The sequence below is a fragment of the Ambystoma mexicanum genome, chromosome 2p, assembly GCF_040938575.1.
Source record: "Ambystoma mexicanum isolate Mex_15411 chromosome 2p, UKY_AmexF1_1, whole genome shotgun sequence".
Lineage (NCBI taxonomy): Eukaryota > Metazoa > Chordata > Amphibia > Caudata > Ambystomatidae > Ambystoma > Ambystoma mexicanum.
This window is the reverse complement of record NC_090923.1, coordinates 1,409,048,847-1,409,069,872: the sequence shown is the minus strand read 5'-3', so window position 1 is coordinate 1,409,069,872 and position 21,026 is coordinate 1,409,048,847. Positions and strand designations below refer to the sequence as shown.

Genomic DNA, 21,026 nt, shown 5'->3' with positions numbered 1-21,026 from the left:
AGAGGGTGGTAGATCCCTGCCTTGGTTACAGCACGTTAAAAAACTCCTGAAAAGGCTGGAGCTGGGAGACCTATGGCACAACCTGCAGGGAGAAATTCACAAAGACATAGGCAAAGCCAAATCGATGGCACAGAGTCTAACATAGGTTGAGTTAGTTAATGACTGCATGAAACTGGTGACAGGCATGACTTGTCTAGCAAGCTAACAAGGGGCTTTGAGAAATACTTGGATTAGGTCAGGCCTCCCCTGGTCCACAACCTGTACATTAAATTTAGGTTTGCCCAACTGCATCTGCCATCCCCACCTAAACAATTGGTATTAAATGTAAATGAAACGTGAAACCTGCGGCTTGGATAGAGAATCTCTGAACCATTTCTTGTTTTTTTGCCAGGGCTACCGGGTAGCACGCTGCAAGTTCTTAAAAACTCTCTGCAATAAACATGTAATACAGCACATAAGGCATGACCTATTACTTTTTTTTAATGCGATGAAGTAAAAGTGGTTTACTGTGTAGCCAATTATCTTGACCTGGCCTGGCGCATAAGAGCAAATGCAATGAAAGTTGGACTCGTGGAGTAAGGCGTGTTAGTTAAGCCCCATTGATAATAGCACACGAGTAGCTTAACGAATCACCACCAATTGAGTAACAAAAACTGCCTTGAAATAAGCTCATGATCTTTTTAACACAGCTATGTTTTAAACAATAATAGGGGGATTATTTTAAGTGTTCACAATTTTATCCTTGTAATATTTTAACCATTGGGATCTCATTGATTAACTGCTATTCCTCCCAAGTCATTCCTCGCCTCCAATGTGTTGTACATGACCGTGTATTGATTTTTTAATTGTACCACAGAGATGTTCTTGTATATGTATGTTTATGGCGAATTACGTTAAGTCGAGTAAAAGCTATTTGATTGATTGATAAACATTAGTGGCTTCTATATCTCCAGTACGTGTGGTGTCAAAGGTTTCTTAAGTTCTGTCGCCTAAAGACGAGATTAAGAATCCTGACGCGCCTACTCAGGATGGGAATGGATGCTCCAGTGAACCGTTGGAGAGGACAAGCAAAATATCCCAGTAAGGATTTGTCAAGTTCAATTTAAGGGCATACGTCGCTCAAGAGCATGGGGAAGGTGAAACAGTGTGTAGGATGCTGCTTAACAACATCACTGGCCTGTGGGTCTGATGCATGATGATCAAGCTGGCTTTATCCCTGGATAGAACATCCCTAAACCTGTAAAGTTTATTTTTCTTTTTATTTCTGCACCTTAGTAAAAGTCCCCCAGGAATTATGATATTGCTAGTTTAGATGCCGAAAAGGCCTTTGATTCTACAGACTGGGAGGTTCCAGTGGAAGTCTCAGAGTATTTGGATCTAGTGAGGGGTTATTGTGATGGTTTTGAGTGTATAATGACATCTCTGTCAGAATCAGAATGGGCAATATGATAGCGGAAGTTGTTGCTATGTGACATGGGAGTAGGCAGGGCTTCCAGTTGTTGCCCTTGGAGTTCTACCGAGCTGTGGAACCCTTAGCCTGCACACTCAGATCGTTGTATGGTAACAGTGGTATAAAGGTAACTGGGGGGATGCATGCAGACGCCCTGTATGCTTGATATACTGCTGTATTCCAGTAGGCCATCCATATTAATGCTTGCACTATATATACACACATGAGAAGCAGCTCTCATCTGCTTTTCACAATAATACAACAAAGTCAGTGGTATACACCGTTACGAATCCAGGGTTGCATGCATTGGCCATGTTGCCTATCCCAGCCTCAGTTGAATCCTTCAAATATTTGGGTGCACAGGTTCGTGGTCATTATAATAAAATGTATGAGGTCAACATTATCAAGGCAGATGATAGACTGGCAACTTCTGCTGAAAACCTGCGTCCGTTCCCCCTTACCTATCCATTGAGAGCATTGCTATAGCGTAAATGATTATGTTCACAAGATTGTAATATGTATTTCAATCCATGCCTGTGCTTATTCCAAGTAAGCCGTTTACGAAACTTGATGGCTTACTCACTCTACTGCGATTTGTATTTATAGTGCAACGAGAGTGGCATTTACTACACAGAAATAGTTACGAATATGGGGGTCTGGGAGCACACGATTTTTGGATGTACTATATAGCTCTGCAACTTCAAAGCTTCGATATTAGGGGTGAGGTTGAGGAAACGAACAGATCTAAGCAATCTTTTTGAACCAATTTGCTACAAAATGTAACATGGGCCAAAGCCAGGTAACGTTAGGAAGTTGCTCAGTCAGGTCAACATGGCATATGAAAGCTGGTCTATTCTACATCACAAGGTTGGGGGCGTCTATTGCAATCATATACATCATGGGGGATGGGGCGGAACAGGATGTTTAGATGTGTGACATTAGAAACCCTTTAACACAATAGTAAGCTACCAGTGTTTTCTGACAGTCAACATTTGTAGACTAGGTAATGGACAGTTTCCAAATGTTGGGTCGGTACAGATTGTTGTAATGGAAAGATGCCCCAACTACTCATTGCAGCCAAATTCATTCTTTGATGAACTTCGGAAACTCCTTGATTCTCTTTCCACTAAACATCACCTCATTCTCTTGGGCGACTAACCTTCCCTCTCTAACCACTTCTCAGAAATCTGAACTTCAGTCTTTTCTTAATGACCACGCACTCCACTCAATCCATAATACCCAGACTGGGAGTAACTCTTTGGATCTCTTATTCATCTAAACCTCTCTCTCGGCCACTAATACTCTGTCACATTATCCATATCTGATCACTCCATTATTTCCACCACCACCTCCTTTCCACCCTCTGACCTCTCCTAACCACTTGCCTCACCTATTACCAAAAGGAAATGTAAGCCTTCAGCCATTCCCCCTTTTTCTCTCTCCTCCTTCACACCTGGTGTCTCTTCCACTAACACTGCCTTCTGCTGCTTCCAGTCCCTACTATAGGACAGTTTCAGAATCCTCAATCATGGGTCACCCCAGTCATAAACTGTTTCCGCACAGACATGCATCGGCTGCTTCGCAAATGGAGCTGTACCCACTCGCCTGAGAACCTGCAACTCTATTTTGGTGAGGAAGCATAGCTAAGGGGCAATGCGTTTGTCTTGGAAGCAAGACAATGCAGCACAACCTAGGTTCAAATCCTGATCCCATCCCTTGGAAACCACTCGCTGGTATTAATCGCGTTATAAAAGAACAATTATAATTAAAATAATTATAATCTCTCTGCCCTGAACTCTCTCAAGTCTTCTCCTGATAGAGCAAAAATTGATTTCTACCTCACCCTCATTGAGTCATTCCAACCATCCACCATTAAGCATCTCTTAACCACTCTTGTCTTCTCTAAACTGGACTACTGTACCAGCATCCTCTTTGGTCTCCCCAACTATGCTTTCTGTCCTCTAGACAAGATCATGAATTTCACTACCAGGACTCTTTGAACTTCCTGCACACCTACTTCTTGTACTTTCACCAGACTGGATGGCTGATGAAAAACAGGGCCAGATTTAAATTTCTTGTCCTTGTTCGCAAATCTACCCACAGCAAGGCATCACCATATCGTACCAAATCTACAAGCCTTCTTGCAATCTCTGCTCTGCCTTGACTACCCTTATGGCACCTCACTCTTTCGGTGTTTCCTCTCGCTTTCGCTCTTTATCTATTCTTACTCCACCTGCATGGAATTCTCTTCCACTGGACATCCAAGAAACCACCCACACCGATTTGTTAAAAATCAAACTAAAAGCCTACCACCTCGCCTCCAAGTTATCCTCTTAACCTACCTTTCATCTGCCTTCTAGTGAACATTATTCTCTTACCTCTAATCTACCCCTGTCCCTCATTTTCTCTACCTCTACTCTAGCACTTTATCCATCTTGGTCACATTCCTAACAACTCAGCATACCAACCTACCTGCACTTAAAAATGTCTAATGTTAATTGCCCTTAATCTATGCAAGTCCACCTATGTATGTATTGTCCCAGGTGACTATTCCATTTACTCCCCTCCACAGCCTGGTCAGAATGTCACTCAAACTCTCCCCACTATTCATGGTTGTGAGAGATTTGGTTGGGTCTGGTGAAAAGAGAAGATTTCTACATAGAATTGTGATGCTTTTGATGCTCTCTGGGGCCCAGCTTCAACTAAAGAGCAGGAGGAAGTGGGAGGGCAACAGAGATTCACCTACTGAGGATAAGACCTGGGCGTTAAAGTGTACACCCCCCAATGGAGTTGTTCATGAATGCCAGATTTAAGATTATTACAGCATAAGGTATACATTACTCCAGCTATTATAGAGGTAAATTTAGTGAGGCTGCCAACACAGAGTGCCCATGATGCCATCTGCCAGGGTTTTTTGTACATGGTATGGGAATGTGCTTGGTGCTGGCTATGTGGAAGGAGGTTGTGGAAAGTTACCAGATATCAGTGGGTAGTTGTTGGAGTCCCTGCCTGCTTCGCCTCTGATGGCACGTAAACTGCGGAGAAAAAAAGAAGGGCATCACATCCACAAATTGGTACGGTGTGGTCTTCAACAGGAGAAAAGGCTTACCGTAATGTATTGGAAGGCAAAGCTTACACCAAAAATGTGAATGGGGTCTACAAACATGATTAAGTGCGTTTCTGGAAAAATGTATTTCGCAGGGTGGATGGAAACTCCACCAACAAGGAAACATTTTACATTATTTGGGACTCTCGTCTGAATTCTATCAATGCTCCCTCAGCTCTCCTTCCGCTTTGAGATTGTACAATGTCAGGCTTATGCATGCTATATTATAGGCATTCCATCTTTTCACACTCAATGGCATAATGCCTATATACGGTGTGATTGGGAGATTTACTATGCCTGTCTGATTTTTGTACCATTGAATGAATTGTTAGTTATCAATATGATTGAGATGGTTTTGATTACCTCCGTTTCAAGTAAATAAAATAAACTTGGGGAAGTGGCAGTAGTTTAGACACCATTCTCGTTATCTCTAGACCACACCCCAGGCTAGAAAACTCATTGGACAAGCTGGTGATGAGAAGCCTACCCTCCCAGCAATGATGTTGGCACCAGCTTTTCGATTTGCAATTTTGCAAATATTTTAGAATGTTTTTAACAATACTGGCAACCAACATTGGAATGCAAACAGAAATGAATCATAAGAATTTGAATGTAGAAAAAAACCCATAGCTAGCACTCAATTAAAATAATAAAAAAGTACAATTTTACACGGCAATTTAGAACATTTTGTAGGTAAAATGCGTTACATAAATGTTTACATTTTAAGAAAAAGAACATGCTGACTGGTGAATAATTTAAATTTTCCAAACCTTTCGTCCATCTCTGGTCTGAAACTTCCCTCGTATCAATCTACACCCTCTCCTACCTGTGCAAACCCCACCCTTTGCATCTCTTGACCATGCAGTTTCTCGTTTTTCCTTCCCACAAGCACACCTGTTGGACTCAACTTTAAAACTTATTTCTTTATTTAAAAGGCTTGCAGTGTCAGTGGCCACCATTAGGCGGCACTGGCACATTATAATCTTTAAATACACGAAATACATATTATTTGACATAAAACCCAACTTCTGAAATCTGGCGCTAGGCATTGAAAAAATTTCATGGTTCGCTCTTTAGAGTCTTTTCCCTTTCCATAAACTTGGCAAACATGAAAGGCATTAACTTCGGAAATAAAATGGCGGACGCACATGAGCAAACACCTTCCCATCTTCTGCTAATCTTTTGAGGCACTTTTCTCTTAGAAGAGCTCGCAGGATGGCTCAAAATACAATACTATGGGAACCCGGGGGCGGTAGGCATTCCCACGAGACATCTTCAAATGTCGGATCTTGGTTCTCCTTTCTATCGTCTCGCCTGCCACCACATCCATCTTCTCAAGAGTTTTTTTTTTTTAATATAGTGAAGTGCTATTGGTAAGATGCTTGCCATCCTGCCCTCCATCTGTTTGGCCACCCTGTGGGCCAATGCCAAGTCTGTTTCTCGAGGTTCTGGAAGGAGTCACTCAACAATTGAATGTCTTTTCAGATGGCCCGCTACTGACTTGGTAAGGGCACAGTATTTGGTACCTTGGTGCATGGCAAATGATGCTAACGGATGTTGTTGGTTGTTTCCACATTCGGGCCTGTTGCCTCTTGGCTGGGTGGGAATCCAGTTTCTTCTCCTCTACTGATTTAGTGCTGTATTCCACCCAACACACTCATCACAAAGTCAGAAGCATCAAGGAGGTGAGTGGGATAGGGGGTCAAATAACCCCATGACACACAGAAGTTTTTTTTTTTTTTAGTTTTTTTTTTTTAAAGACTGGGATTGGGTAGTACCCGCTTAACAGTGAATTTATTTTGGAGGCAGGATTTATGATTATGGGGCATCGAGATCATCGTCTGTGGAGCACAAGCCATTATCCAAAGTGACACTGAACATACAGTTTCCTGGAGCTTCACACTTCAGTACTTCTTGCCAACAGTTGGGATATAGACCAGATCAGTTAAGCTAGCTTGCCCCAAGCACCCCCAGGGAACTGTCAGTGTCAGGTCACTGACCCCCCCTTGTGCCCATTCATTCGGCTTTGGCGCTGGCCAGCAGTCTCTTTCTGCTCTAACCGTTCGGTCCTCAAAGACACTAAATTAGGGCCACAGACTTACTCTGTAACTTCAGCTGCCATATTCTGCACCCTGCTGCTCTTTCGTGTACCCCGAACCGCGGGACTCTGGCGCTTTCCACTGGCTGCCTTGGTTCCACTGGCGTCCTTGGTACCACTGGCTTTTTGATTGTCCAGTTGGGAACGCTTGCCCTTGGCAACAACAGGAGGCAGCTCTGGTGTTGGGGCGACAGCAGCAACAGTTGCACCTTCATCACTGGTCGATGGCACCACTTTGGGAGCTTCTTCACTGTGGGTCATCTTGTGCTTGGCCAGCTTAGACTTCTGAAAAAAGCTCTGCTCACACTCTGAACACTGGAAAGGCTTCTCTCCCGTGTGTGTCCGCTGATGATTCTCAAAGTAACCCTTCTTAGAGAAAGTCTTATTGCACTCTGTACACTTAAACGGTTTGTCAGCCGTATGCGTCTTTTTGTGAGCAAGCCAGTCCTCTGCCTGTGCAAAGCTCTCCCCACACTCCGCGCAGGTGTAGGGGGCCTCCTCCGAGTGGCTCTTCTCGTGCTGGATGAAGGCAGACTCACGGCGGAAGCCCTTGTTGCACACACTACAGGTGAAGGGGACATCTCCAGTCTTGGCCCTCTTCGGCGTTGACGTGAGGGGAACCCCTTCAGCTGCAGAAGGGCTTACAGCTTTATTTTTGGGAGGTCTGCCCCTTTTCACCACTTTTTCGGGCGTTTTGGACACAATTTGTCCATCTCCTGCAGATGTCCCAGGTGTAGCTTCCAGCGACTGGGAAGTTTGACCAATGGGTTTCTCCAGCTCTTCTTTCACTCTGGTCACTAGAAGATGAAAAGAAAGGAGTCAAACCTGTATTAAGAAGCACTCGTAATTAAACAGCAAACAATTGCACGTGTATACTATTATATTTTAAATTCGTACTAAGCGCAGGCCTGGACACAATAGCAGTGGAGCTGAACAACAAGGGAACATATTCACAATGAGAACAGTAACAATTGAAACACAAAACGGGAATAAACCCAGAAATACCCCCCTTACTAATCCCTGCAATAACATCAGTTGCCATTGGATTCAGGTACACATTTGATCGTAGCCCAGACAATATAAAGATAGTGGTAACTAATAGCTCTACAAAATATAAAAAAACGTGGGGACTGGATGATCTAGTTATAAGAGATGTTTCTATACCTACTGATGTCACCAATACCCTCACACTATTTCTAAGAGAATGGAACGGAGGAGGTGGGGTGACATCTGGGATGCAAGGAAAGCAGAAGTTTGGGGAGAAATAATTATTAAAACAGCTGCTTTCCTAAGTGCAAACAAAAAAAAATAGAGCGAGTGTGCTGGAAAAAACATTGAAACAGTGTGAGCAGAAGTATGATTGGGTGGACTCTGAGAAGGTTTGGCGTGAGCTGAAAACAGATAGGAGTCCATTCAAATGTCATATGGTGGATGAACCGTAAAGTTAAGCCGTCATATTACTGAAGAGGCAAAAACGCAGACTGCCAAGTTGCATAAATATAGAACACGTAATTACATCCAGTGCTCCAGATAAGATTTTGAGGTGGGAGTAGTTTACTCCCTATTTTTAAACTTTGAGAGTACATAGTGATTTCAAGAGAGTAAAAATGAGTTTTCTCCTTCCAACCGACATGTGCAAAAAGTTAAAACTGTATTGAAATCATTACCATGCGGCAGCTTTTTACATTGTAACACAAAAAGCAGGTTTCTCTCACAATTAACACAAAGCGCATGTTGCAGTGGCACAAACACCCTCTCATAAATGGAGCAGATGAGCACTAAGGGTACAACAGCAGTGTAAGCTGTGTAACTCTTTGCTCACACAGAGAAGGTCAGCTTGAGTAGAAACCACCCAGGCTTCCCCCCCACACAAACAGAAAAGGCAAATCAGGGCAACTCCAATGCAAGCTTTAATCATGTAGAACAGGTGGAAATCAGTGCAAGGTGTAACGCACCGGTAGAAGATTCCCACACAGAGAACCAATGAGAAATGTGTCTACACAGCTCCTCTCATATACAAACAGGTGTTACATAGCCTTCAGTAGGCACACCCCACTCTCAACATAGAGAGTATACCATGGATCTCAGTGGATCATGCTTTCCTCAAATAGAATAAGAAGTTTTTGAGTCTAAACAACACAAATTATCACACTAAGAACAGGCAAATTGTGGGTCCCAACAGTAGAGGTGTCACTTGCATAAAGAACTGCATGGGCTGGAGCAGTGCAAACAACCCCACACTGAAGAGGTAACAGCAGTGCAAGCTACACTTGCATTTAACTGGAACACCATAGGACTCGTCCAATTTTCTGTCACAAAGAACAGCATGAATTCAGTAATCCATAATTAAAAGGAATTCAGCCTTCGAAAACCAAATTATTTCTATACAAATCATATATTTTATTTTCTAAGCCTCATAAACCTAGCCAATTACTCAGTAAAGGAAACATAAATTGTACTGTGTGTTGTGAGGTACAAAAGCAGAATTGTCTTTTGATGTTTAATGAAAGTCCTAATTTCCTGGAGCTATTGGTATGCCAAAGTTATGATACAACAGTGCAGAGAGGTAAGGACTCCATGCTAAATTCTATATTTAATCTCATGGTCACATTTTGGCTGGCCAGAGTTAATGATTTGTTATTAAAATAGCGCTTTTTGCTAAAGCACTGTACATAGAACATATTTACACAAAATTATCATCCAACAACAATTGGTAATCATTTATCAACCTCGGAAGAATGAAAGGCTGAGTTGGCCTGGGATTTGAACCTGCAACCTGAATATCCCACACAAATTGTAGCAGCCAGCACTCAATCGACTGAGCTATCTTATCAGCTAACCTCCTACAGAGGTGGGTACACTATCAATTGAGGGATAATAATCACAGTTCCTAGAAGTTGGACAAACCATGCATGAAGCTCTACATAAAGAAGTTAAATATCTATCTGATTATCACTAGAGGGACAGGTTTTGCTGAGTTTATATTTCATTTACAAATGTAACGGTTTCATGCACTTCATGGAGAGTCAGGTTTTAGATGTTTTAATTGTAGTCTTGAAAATTTGGCAGAGGCTGCGACTCCTGTGATTGGTGTAATGGCAATCGCTCATCCTTGAGACAGGACTCTGCTGCCACTGACCATTTATAGTCATTTACCCCATTGACTGCAAGTTAAGGTTGAATGGATGTAAATTAGACCTTACATACTCATCATTTTACACAGTTTTTATAGAGTGTACATTAAATTATAAGGGTACAAATTATTTGCCTCCGCAAGGGTGTAAAAAAAATATGCAAAAGGCAACCAAAACATAACAAAACCTGAAAATTAATAGGACCCATAAGAAACAAAAAACAGTTGTTCAGTAAGGATCTCTGGTTTCAAACTATGTATTACATTTGTGGAAAACTTTCTCCTACACAATAATGTGTATGAACACAGCATATAGATGCATTTTGCTGAACAATGAACACAGCACAGGAACACTGAAACATACTTTTGTGCAATACTAGTTTGCTTTCACAAAAAAAAGCATCATTTGGAACAAAAGATAATTCTCAGTTGTAACTCAGTTTTCCAATTTATTAATTATATGATTCTATAATGTTAGGAAATAAAATATGCACAATGCTTCTGTTTGCTCTATGAGCATCTGCCCACACAACACAGCAGAACCGGAACAGAAAGAAACCGTTCCTTACATCACTGTGTGCAGTTTCTTCTGAAAGGCTTCAAAGAAAACAATGGTCTGTTTCAGAGGCTTTTCTCCATGGACTGCAATATGCAGGAAAAGAATAAAGATGTTGCGTTTACAGTATTTAAATGCGTTAAAAGGCCTGGGACGACGCTCATCTGGATTACATCTATGCATAATAGATTCATTAGGCTGCATGCAAAGTGAGTAGACCAATCGGTCTGTTCTCGTGGAGTCCTTTTATGAGGGTCGCATGGGGAGGGAGCACTCGGACCACGCTAGTCAAGACACATATCTTTCCCCAATAACGCTACCTAGAATCTCAGATGGGTAAAGAGAAGAATTGGAGCTTCTGATCTCAGAAGAATAAGTTAAAATGGCATGGTATAAACTATTTATTTGATAAGACATTTGCAGAGGTTCTAATCCCTCAGTTTACTAGCCTGTTTCATGCAATACGAACATTGGATTTTGTCAGTTGCTCTACGGTGTTATCAAAACACAGTTTTGATATTGAAACTGGAAAAGGACCATGACAAATGCAAATCATATAGCCATATTTTGCTCTTCAATTGCTGCGCCAAGCTATATGCCAAAACCCTAGCCACACATCATATACTCGGATCATTCTGGCTTGATCATCAACAGAAATACTTATGACATTAGGAGAATAATCTGATAGAAAGGGGTAGAACTTCTGGATAGAAATGTGCATTACTGACACTAACTCTTGAACAAGGTGTGTGATAATATCAACTGGTCATATATCCAAATGCTTCTGAAAGGTTTTGGAATTGGTCCAGCATTCGCAAAGATGATCACAGCAAACTTCAAATATCCATGTAATAAAATTAGGATTAAGTCCAATTTCTCTAAACAGATTCTAATCACCCCAGGAACGAATCAGGGGTGACTCATTTCCTCATTGACATTTGCGATGGAAATGGAACCTATGGCTCAGAAATTGACTTCGAGGAAATAAACTGAAAATAATCTACCATAAACTGGTGCTATACACATACAATATTATTATTTTTCTAAGAGAGGCTTCATCTTCCCATCTGGCATTGATGGATGACCTCCAGGAGTTCCGGAATAACTATGGGTTCTGGATACATTTTTCTAAATAAATACGCATTAATATTGCAGATTCCCCTGAGGTCATCAATGAGCTGATGGAGAAGTTTTCCCTCTGGATCGGTAAATGATCATCTAGATTCCCTAGGAGAACCCTGCACCCCAATGTACGGCTCACTATTAAACCATAGCATCCCTAAACTCTGGAAATCTAATAGGAAGACTTAAATCGGTGGGCCACTAAAGAAATCTCTTCGATAGAGCTCATCAACGTGGTGAAAATCACGCTACTTCCGAGACTATTATACACAGCTCAATCTCTATCGGTCCATATCATCCTGAGCAGATTAGCCCTTTACTGTGTCAGATAAATGCCTTTATATGGTATCAGGTAATATTTTCCCCACCAATAATATCGCCATATATATATGGTCATGGGGTAAGGCCATAGGCAATATTATTAGTGGGGATAGTTTATTGGGTTATTAGGACCAGGGGTTGCAGGAGTGTCCCACGCTCCATTAAAAATATTATGGAGTTTACGGGGGTGTCCCCTGCAGGTTCCATGTCTTAATATCGCTGCAAAAATATGGCAATATTTTTGTATGGCAATATTTTTACGGGGATATTAACGCATGGAACCCTTTATATGGGGGTGAAGGCAACCACAAATTTAATACACAGCCTAAGGGTGGGAAGCCTTAGATGTCCCTTCTTTTAAGATGTCTCTTCTGAGATGGGCCCAATACTCAACTGGTCCCTTCAGCCCACAATCAAGGGTTGTTGTGATATGGCACAGGCCTTTACTGAATAACCTTAGAGTACTCCCCTTTATCTAAGCCATATGGGAGAGTTGAGGGGGGCCGCTTGCCACCGCAACAAGGTGCTCATTAAGTCACTAGGGCAGAGGACTTAAGATATGTGGAGTTAAGAAGGGACTGAGCCCACTATCACCTATATTAGACAATCCAAATGTCTCCCCTGGCATAGCTGGAAAGCCTAGGATGACCACAAGACCCTTCTCTATATATGTACTCAAAGGTTACACAATATATATTTTAGGAATGCAAATAAAGGTTTCACTTTAATGAAAACTAGCAGTTTAAATGCACACAATTTCATCTCTAGATTCCAACAAAGACTAGCATTGTTCAAACAGATCCCCTACAGAGTTGAAGGCTTCAGAAGACACAATATTATTTGCATTTATAAAATATTGGAACCTAGCTCACCCTCACAGCCCCCTGCCATATATGTAGAAAGGGGAAAGGTAGTTGAGAGCTTTGATCTCTGGGTAGTGTGAGGGTGTGGAAGGAGGAGACGGACACACAGGTGCATGATTGTTATCAAAGACTTTTATTAAATAAATGAGGTTTGGGGAAATAGTGTCATGTCTTAATACTAAGAGGGGTTTACCTGCCTCAAAAGAATATTCAAAGGTGTCTGTCACAATAGTCCAAAGAAATAAGTTCAATGTTGTGTCAAAATTCCAATTTCCAGCCCTCACACTAAGAACTCAAACTCACTAAGAACTCAAACTAATTTGAAAGGGGGATCTTCAGTCTAAAAGTTATTTTCCAGCTCACAAAAAAAGTTCCAAAATGGTGCAACAAATACATTTCAAAAGAAAGGGCAAACGTAATCCCCAGGTTGTCCCACCCTCTGAATCTCTCAGATATTGAGACAATGAAGATTGATCTTGTCTTCTCGTTGGTTTCACAGCCAACCTGGTACACCATCCTGCCAAGTACAGTGACTTTGTAGAGTGCTTTGGCTCTCTCTTCATATGTGAAGGAGTCCCAGGCTTTTAGCTTTTCTGCGCTTTTAATTGTGGTTTTATTGTTTTACTATTACTTTGTTGGTCATAGCCAACCTGGTATATTATCCCTGCCGGGTACTGATGAAGATTGCTTTAGCGCTCTCTTCATATGGGTGCGAGTCTCAGACTCAGTTTTTCTGGATTTATGGTGGTCTTCTTGCTTTTCTACTACTTCATTGGTCACAGCCAACCTGGTATACTATGCAGCCAGATACTGTGACTATGAAGATTGCTTTGGATCCCTCTTCATATTGGTGTGGATCCCAGACTCATCTTTTCTGTATTTTTAATTGCTGTTCTTCTCGTTTTACTAATTCTACTTCATTGGTCACAGCGAGCCTAGTACACTATCCTGCCAAGTACTGCGACTATGAAGATTGCCTTTGGAGGCCTTGATTAATTTTGTGAGTGAGTGTCCCAGACTTGCCTTCGTGATTCTCCCTTCTTCTAGCCGTTCCGCCAACCGTTTCGGTCTCCCCGACCTTTCTGGAGAGCTTACCGTTAGTCTTCGGTTGTTTGTGGGTGTTTCAGGCCTTTTCGGCTTCCCCAACGGCTTCCAGAGACTGTGGCGGCTTCACGCTGACTCCCGGCCTCGGAGCTGCATGTGTCGGCTTCTCTACACGCTCCTGGCTTCCCGTCTGGCTGGGAGCTCAGGCTTCTGCTCCGCTCGGGTTCTCGTCTGTGACGGATGCTTTGGGAATGCCTCTGCCAGCAGGTAAGCGTCCTGCTCCTGGTACCGTCAGTGTCCCATCTCCTCTACTGGTGCCAAGATTCGTATCTCCTGCTTCCTGCTGGGAGGGCTTCACTCTTCACCAAGTCTTCCTTCGATTTTTATGTTTCATTCCGATGTGCTTGCCACAAATTGACTAGTCCGTTTGTAGTGGTTCGGTGGATTATCCACATTACTTTGCACTTCTTCCTCATCCCAGTACTATAGTCATCCCTACACTCAATGTTCTTCCTCATCTCAGTGTTTCTTGGAGACGTGACTGTCTATTCTGCAGATATACATAGAAGTGGGTGGGGTCATTATGTCCTGTGCAGGTCGACAGGGTGAGGGAGGTTGGGGGTGTAAGGCAATCATACTGTGTTTCTCCCAAGGTGTCATCCCATGTCCCATAGGGTTTTCCCTCTCCCTGAGATCCACCCTCTGCGTACAAACCCCCAGGCGGACTATCCGGTTGCAAAGTCACCTGCCTGCCTCATGGGGAGGGGCTTCCCCCTTAGAAGCAGTGGCGATATCTTGGGATTTGTCACACTAGGCATGGGCAAAAATCGGGGATGGTGCACCCCACTCATCGAGATGCATCTTGATTAAAGCATGTGCACATAAAGTGCTACTGAGGTGGTACAATTACATGAGACTTCATGAGCTTTCTCCAGACTTCGCGGCCTTATGTTGGAGGGGGGATGGGGAAGATGGTGAATTAAGGTGTGGATAACGTTAAACTGGCAGAGGATTATGGATTATACTAAAGATATTCTGTCTTCTCAGCTCTCTGTGGGCCCTCAATGCTAATTTTAGGAGATTAGGATGAGGATACACGTTATCCTATGTTCTGGTCCTGCCGCTAGCTTAATCACATTTACTGAATGCTACCCACCTAACCATGGCACAAGAATAGAAACGTCCTGAAGCTTCTATCATTGCATGCTGGTGGGTAAGACTCTGGGAGGGCATGGCAACGTACATGATTACGACCCTGGTAAATGAAAGAGTACAAAAATACCTTTGCATGTGGTCCCATTAATTGACACTGAGAATTAATGTATTTTAGATTGCATCACTTCAGAAATTACTCAATGGTATGACTCAACCTATTGCCCTTAAAATTCATACCACAAATCCATTCCATAGAATCAGGTTGGTAGTACCAAGTATCCAGAGGATGCACTCTGATATCAGGTCTCTCAAGTGCTTCTGTCATGTTATTCTCTATTCAAAAATAAGTTGTGGCCTGCACACCAGTCTCTGAAATGTGTTGGGTGGTGTCATGGAGTCATTTCATTAGTATCTAGGTGCCAGGGAGAAAACCATGGCTCTGCCACTAAAAGCCATATACCAACATCTACGAATTCAGTGTCCTTAAGTAATGGACACTTCCGTCCCCTGCACGCCTTCTTAACTGAGAACCAATATTCACAGCATGCGAATCTATGAAAGATACCAATGCTCGAGAACCAGAGTTACAGGTACGTAACTCATTCCTTCTTCAGCACTGGATCTTTCATAGATTCACATGCAGTTAGGAAAGATTTCATTTAGGTGTAATTTTCCCTCCATTTGTGCCCCCCCCCCAGCACTTTGCTTTCGTTTGGCTATCCTACCATGAACTTTTACCAGTGGAGTCCAGCCTTCAGCTGGGCTCCCCTGGGCTTTTGCTCACTTGTTATGGGGAAACTGACATGTCCTTCAAACTGTCAGTACTGGGAAACTATGTTCCCTTTAGTCTTTGACTATGTTGCCATTCCTTGGCAACTTTTTAACAGTGCACAATGTACCTTCCAGTACCGTGCGCTGGGGTCTTTTTGGTTTCATGGCCCTAGATGCCATCAAATTATTTTTTGGTGATTGTACAAGTGTGCCTGGGACGAACTGGTGACAGCAGTTACTTCTTACGTTTTACTTCTTTTTACTGAATCACACCGCGCTTACCGTGTTTAGTTCAAGACTGTGGCACAGCCATTTCGGACCTGGCCACAAAGTCTTTTGTTCTATCCCATGGTCACTTTGTCCCTTGCCTTCACCCAGGTCGAGTAACCTGTGTTTTCCTTATTTGGGCATGCAGCCTCCCACGAAAACCAATCTCTTTTGCGGGCTTCTGCCTGTCACGTGCGTGTGCCTAGGAAGCGGGTTGGGACTGTCTGGTCCCAAAACACACTACTGGTGCCAGGATGTCTGGAGTGCCTGAATGACAGACCACCATGGACTGTGATTGGACCAGGCCTGAGATGCCTACATGAGAGCAGATCCTTGATTAGAAGTCTCGATTTTGGAGCAAAGCTAATCTTGGATAAGAGAATGGGCTCTGCATCCATTCCAAGTCGATCACCTGAGTTCTCACCGACCTACAGAAGGAGCGAAGCCTCCTGCACGAAGAAAGGGAATTGTGAAACCGCCCGAGACGCTTTGGAAGGTTTTTGCACTCTTCACCATCTGCTGTCCCGTTGGACCCTTGCTTTTTTCCTCAATCAAGAAGGCCTGCAAAGGCGGTTCGCCCCTTTGGAGTAGTGATAACTACTCTCTGCGCCCCCTGCTTACCCACCGAACGAGCCCCTTCGGAAGTGTTCCTGGGTCATCTGAAATGTCCAGCTCTACTTCAGGGCATCCCGCAGAATCGCTGCTATCTCGAGTGGCAGTATTACAACAATACCCATGGGCGGAGGCAAGCTCCCAGCATAACTCACCACTGGAGACTTACCCACCTCAGGCAAAAAGGTTCTGCAGAACCGACAAACCGATTCTAGATTCATCTGCAGAATGACTGTCGACACAGCAGAACCTGGTGAACGTATTCACAGATCTCCAGGTGGCTGCATGGCAGATGTCAGGCAGTGGAATTCTGGAGAGAAAAGCGATGGTTGCAGCCACGGCTCTGGTAGAATGAGCTCAGGGCTTGCGGGGAAGCGGTCTGCCGGCTTGCTGATAGCAGAATGAGTTGCAGGTAGCAATCCATCTTGTAATGAAGGACTTTAGAGACAGCCTTCCCAGGCCCCGAAGGTCCAAATGAAACAAATAGTTGATTTGTTGTACGGAATGACTTTGTACGCGCCACATAGTACTTGAGGGCCTGCGCCACATCCAGCGTGTACAGTGTCCGCTCTGCTGGAGACGTTGGCATGCCAAAGAATACAGGCAAAACCACTTGCTGAATTAGATGGAAAGCAGATACAACTTTCGGCATAAATGTTGAGTTAGTACGTAGCACAGACCTGTCCTTGTGAAATGTTAAAAAGGGCGGTTTTACAGAAAACACCTGGATTTCACCCACTTGCCTGGTCAAAGTTATGGCCACCAAGAAGGCCGTTTTCCAGGAAAGATGTTTAATAGATGTTTGGTGCATGGGCTCAAACGGTGGCTTTGTGGGCCTTGTGAGTAGTACATTGAGCTCCCATACTGGCACTGGGCAACGGACCAGAACAGCCCACACAAAAACTCCATCACCACACCAGCCTGTGAGACCACATGGATGGCACCCCTGCAGCGCGGTTGTACCTAGAGACCACAGCTAGGTGCACCTTAATGGAAAGATATGTTAAACCAGTCTGAGCCATGGACAACAGATATGGCAATAGATCCTCCAGTCGGATAGTCTGAGGTCGCTGGCTCCCTATGGGCACCATACTTGAAAACATTTCCACTTGGCTCTTGTAGCATTTCAAGGAGGATGGGGCTCTAGCCCTGGCCAGGATCGCCTACCAATCTTGCGGAAGGGACAGAGCCCCAAACGCCAAGAAGACAGGAGCCAGGCAGTCAGATTGAGAGGCCAGGTCGTGGTGCAGTACCGCTCCCTGATTCCTGGACAGAAGGGATTGGTGTGGGTGCAGCTTGATCGATTTTGCTGACAAGCGGGGCAGGAGGTCAGAATACCAAAACTGTCTCGGCTACGCAGGGGCCACTAATACCAGGTTGCACCGATACAGTCTGAAGGTGCCTAGGACTCGAGGCACCAGAGGAATCGGGGCAAATGCATAAAGAAACCTCCCGTCCCATCGAAACGCAAAGGTGTCCCCCAACCTCTCCAGATGCGGAAAGTAGCTGGCAAAGGTCTTGCAGCGACTGTTGTCTTGGGTGACAAAGAGGTCGATCTCCTGAGTGCCCCACATTTGAAACAAGAAAATCTGGTCGTTGTGCAGTTCCCACCCGTGGCAAGAACGCAACTGCCTGCTGAGGGAGTCCACCAGAGTTCTGAATCCCAGGTAGATGAAGGGGAATGAGAAACATGCCTTGCTGTATAGCACAATGCCACATGGTGTGTGCCTCCCTGGAAAGCTGTGGGGACCTTCTTCCTCCCTGCTTGCAGACATAAAACATAGACGTGGTTTCGGTGTAGATTTGTACCACCTTTCCCATAAGGAAGTTAAGCAAGGACTCCAGGGCCCAAGAAATTGCTCGTAGCTCCAGCAGGTTGATGTCCTGGCTCTTTTCCTTCTTCGACCAAAGGCACCTGGTGTGTTACTCTTTACAGGGGGTGCTCCAGCCCTCCAGTGAAGCATCCATCGTGACAGTTGCCTGAAGGTCCGGTAACCTAAAGAGGGTTCCCTGCACCAGATGTTCTTTCCCTAACCACCAGCAAAGGATCGGTCTGAAACCCAGTATTAAAGCAAACCGGTCATCCCAGGACCCTAAGGCATTCAGGAATTCTTGCACCGGTCTCATGTGTAATCAGCAGTTGGTAATGCCTGATGATATCAACCCCAGCAGGAATTTGTAGTTGTGGACTGATGTTACCTGGCACGACTTTGTAAAGTTGATGGAAAAACCCAGTTGCTGTAGAGACTGGATGGTGGTGGCGGTGTTGGTTTCTGCCAGCGGCTAGGAGCTGGCCCTCACTAACCAGTTTTCTAGATACAGGCAGACGTGAATGTCCTTCCACTGCAGGTGAGCCACCACTGGAGCAAGGCATTTGGTAAACACCCGGAGGGCAGGCCGTAGACCGAACGGAAGGGCCTTGAAACGATAATGTACTCATGCCACCACGAAGAATAGGTAGCACCGGTGTGAGGGGCAAATAGGGATGTGAAAATATGCGTCCTTGAGGTCGAGGGACGCAAAGAAAATTAATTGTTTTTAAAATGTATTTATTGCATTTAAATTGTAAAACAATTTTTCTTAGCAATATATCTCAAATCAACAGAATAAAAAGAAAAAAATAAAAGAATTAAGATTGAAAACAGGCCAACTAAAACCAACAAAGAAATAATAGTTACTCACTTTAGTGACTAGCGTACTGTTAGTCCATAGTCCCCTTTCCTCCATACTGCATGGGCGTCCCTCGCTAGGGACGGGAGATGGAACCTTTTTCACCAGAAAAAACCTTCTTCCCCTTTAAATTTAGAGGCGTGCAAGGGTGCTGCCCTGGTAGCATGCGCTCCCCTGACTCCACCCAGTGGCAGCACTCCTCAGTCCCCACTGACGCGTCGACAATATTTAACATTGCCTAATGACCCTAGTATTATTAGGGGGAGGATGGTGGGACGTATGGAGGAAAGGGGACTACGAGTACGTTAGTCACTCTGTTGATTAAGTATTAATTACTCTCAAGTCCCGTCCCCTTTCCTCCACACTGCATGGGCGATTACAACTGAATGTAGCCCTAGGCTGGAGAAGAGACCCTCCTTAAGAAAACAAATTCCTCAGAACCGCCTGTCCGAAAACAGTGTCTGAGTTAGAACCGGTGTCCAAACAGTAATGCTTACAGGTGGCCGCCCTGATGATGACCTGCCACGGAACCTGCCGTTGGAATGCAATGGCCGTGGCCTTGGCTATGACAGTATGGGCGTGCATGTTAGCGGTCAGTGGTTTGTGTTGCCCTTCGTAGGCCCCCTTGATGGCCTAAACCATCCACCATGCAATAGAGGCCTTGGATACCCGACACCCGTGCCTTGCCCCCCCCCCCCAAAGGTGACAAACAGTGCATCCGACTTGCAGAAGCCCTTCGTTCCTGTCCAGATAGAATTTCAGAGCACGTCTGAAATCCAGACAGTGCAATACCCTCTGAGCCTCGTCTTTAGGGTCAGCAAAAAACATAGGTCTGACTATCTCTCGTTTAGATGGAAAGCAGAGGGTACCTTAGGTAGGAACGTGAGGTGTGTCTGCGGGACCTCCTTTTCCTTGTGAGAAGTCGTAGAGGGTTCTGAGGCCACCAGAGCCTGGATCTCGCTGACTGTGCGAGCAGAGATGAGGCCCACTAGCAGAGTTGTCTTAATGGTGATCAGCCTGATGTCGAAGGACTCCATTGGCTCGAAGGGCTTTTGTGCCAAGGCACCCAGCACTACATTGAGGTCCCACACAGGGTGTGGTTTTTTGATGGGCGGGTAGAGCCTGGAGAGGCCTGTCAAATGTCTCTTGACTATCGGGTTGGAAGAGGAGAAACCTTACTCTTCCGAATTTCTGTAAGCCCCTATGGCTGCCAAATAGGCGCAGCATGTGTCCACCTGCACGCTTGAGTGAGCAAGATGTGCAGAGAAGGAGAGCACATCATCCAGCGTGCACATAAGGGGGTCGATCTCCTTAGAGTACGCCCAGTGACAGAACCTAGTCCATTTCCTCTTATACTGGTTCCTGGTAGTCTTGTTCCTAGCACCCTGAATGATTTCTAGGTTAGCCTGTGATGGCAGGGTGGATGACCCTGCCGCCCTGGTGCACCAGAAGATGAGCTGGGCCCATCGGAAGATGAATGGGTGGCCTGTGAGAGGCTGAGAATCTCTGAGAACCATGGTCTTGCCGGCCACCACAGCTATCAGAATGATGCTGAGGTGACAAGATTCCTTTATCTTGCAGATCACCCTGTGGACCAGGGGCGTCGGAGGGAAGGCATACGCTGTCATGCCGTTCCACTGTATCGTCCAGGGAGCCGGGGCCCTGCCTCTCCCAGGACGCAAACTGCTGGCACTTGTTGTTGTCCCAGGAGGCAAAAAGATCCACTTCAGGATGCCCTCATCTGCTGAAGATCTCCAGCAGCACCTGATCGTTCAATTGCCTGTCGTGATTGTCCGCTCCCAGTCTGCTGAGCCTGTCTGCTTCAATGATGGACTCCCCCAGCAGGTGGACAGCCGTG

General features: G+C 44.6%; 1 protein-coding gene across 1 annotated transcript in view; it reads right to left on the bottom strand.

The window, feature by feature from the left end:
- Nucleotides 1-5,464: 5,464 nt before the first annotated feature.
- Nucleotides 5,465-21,026, bottom strand: part of LOC138567558 (uncharacterized) — a 1,087,151-nt gene continuing 1,071,589 nt past the window's right edge. Inside the window, exon 11 of the mRNA XM_069645895.1 lies at nt 5,465-7,451. Within this exon, the coding sequence (XP_069501996.1) occupies nt 6,655-7,451 (797 nt within the window). The 3' untranslated portion in view covers nt 5,465-6,654. The remainder of the gene's footprint in view (nt 7,452-21,026) is intronic.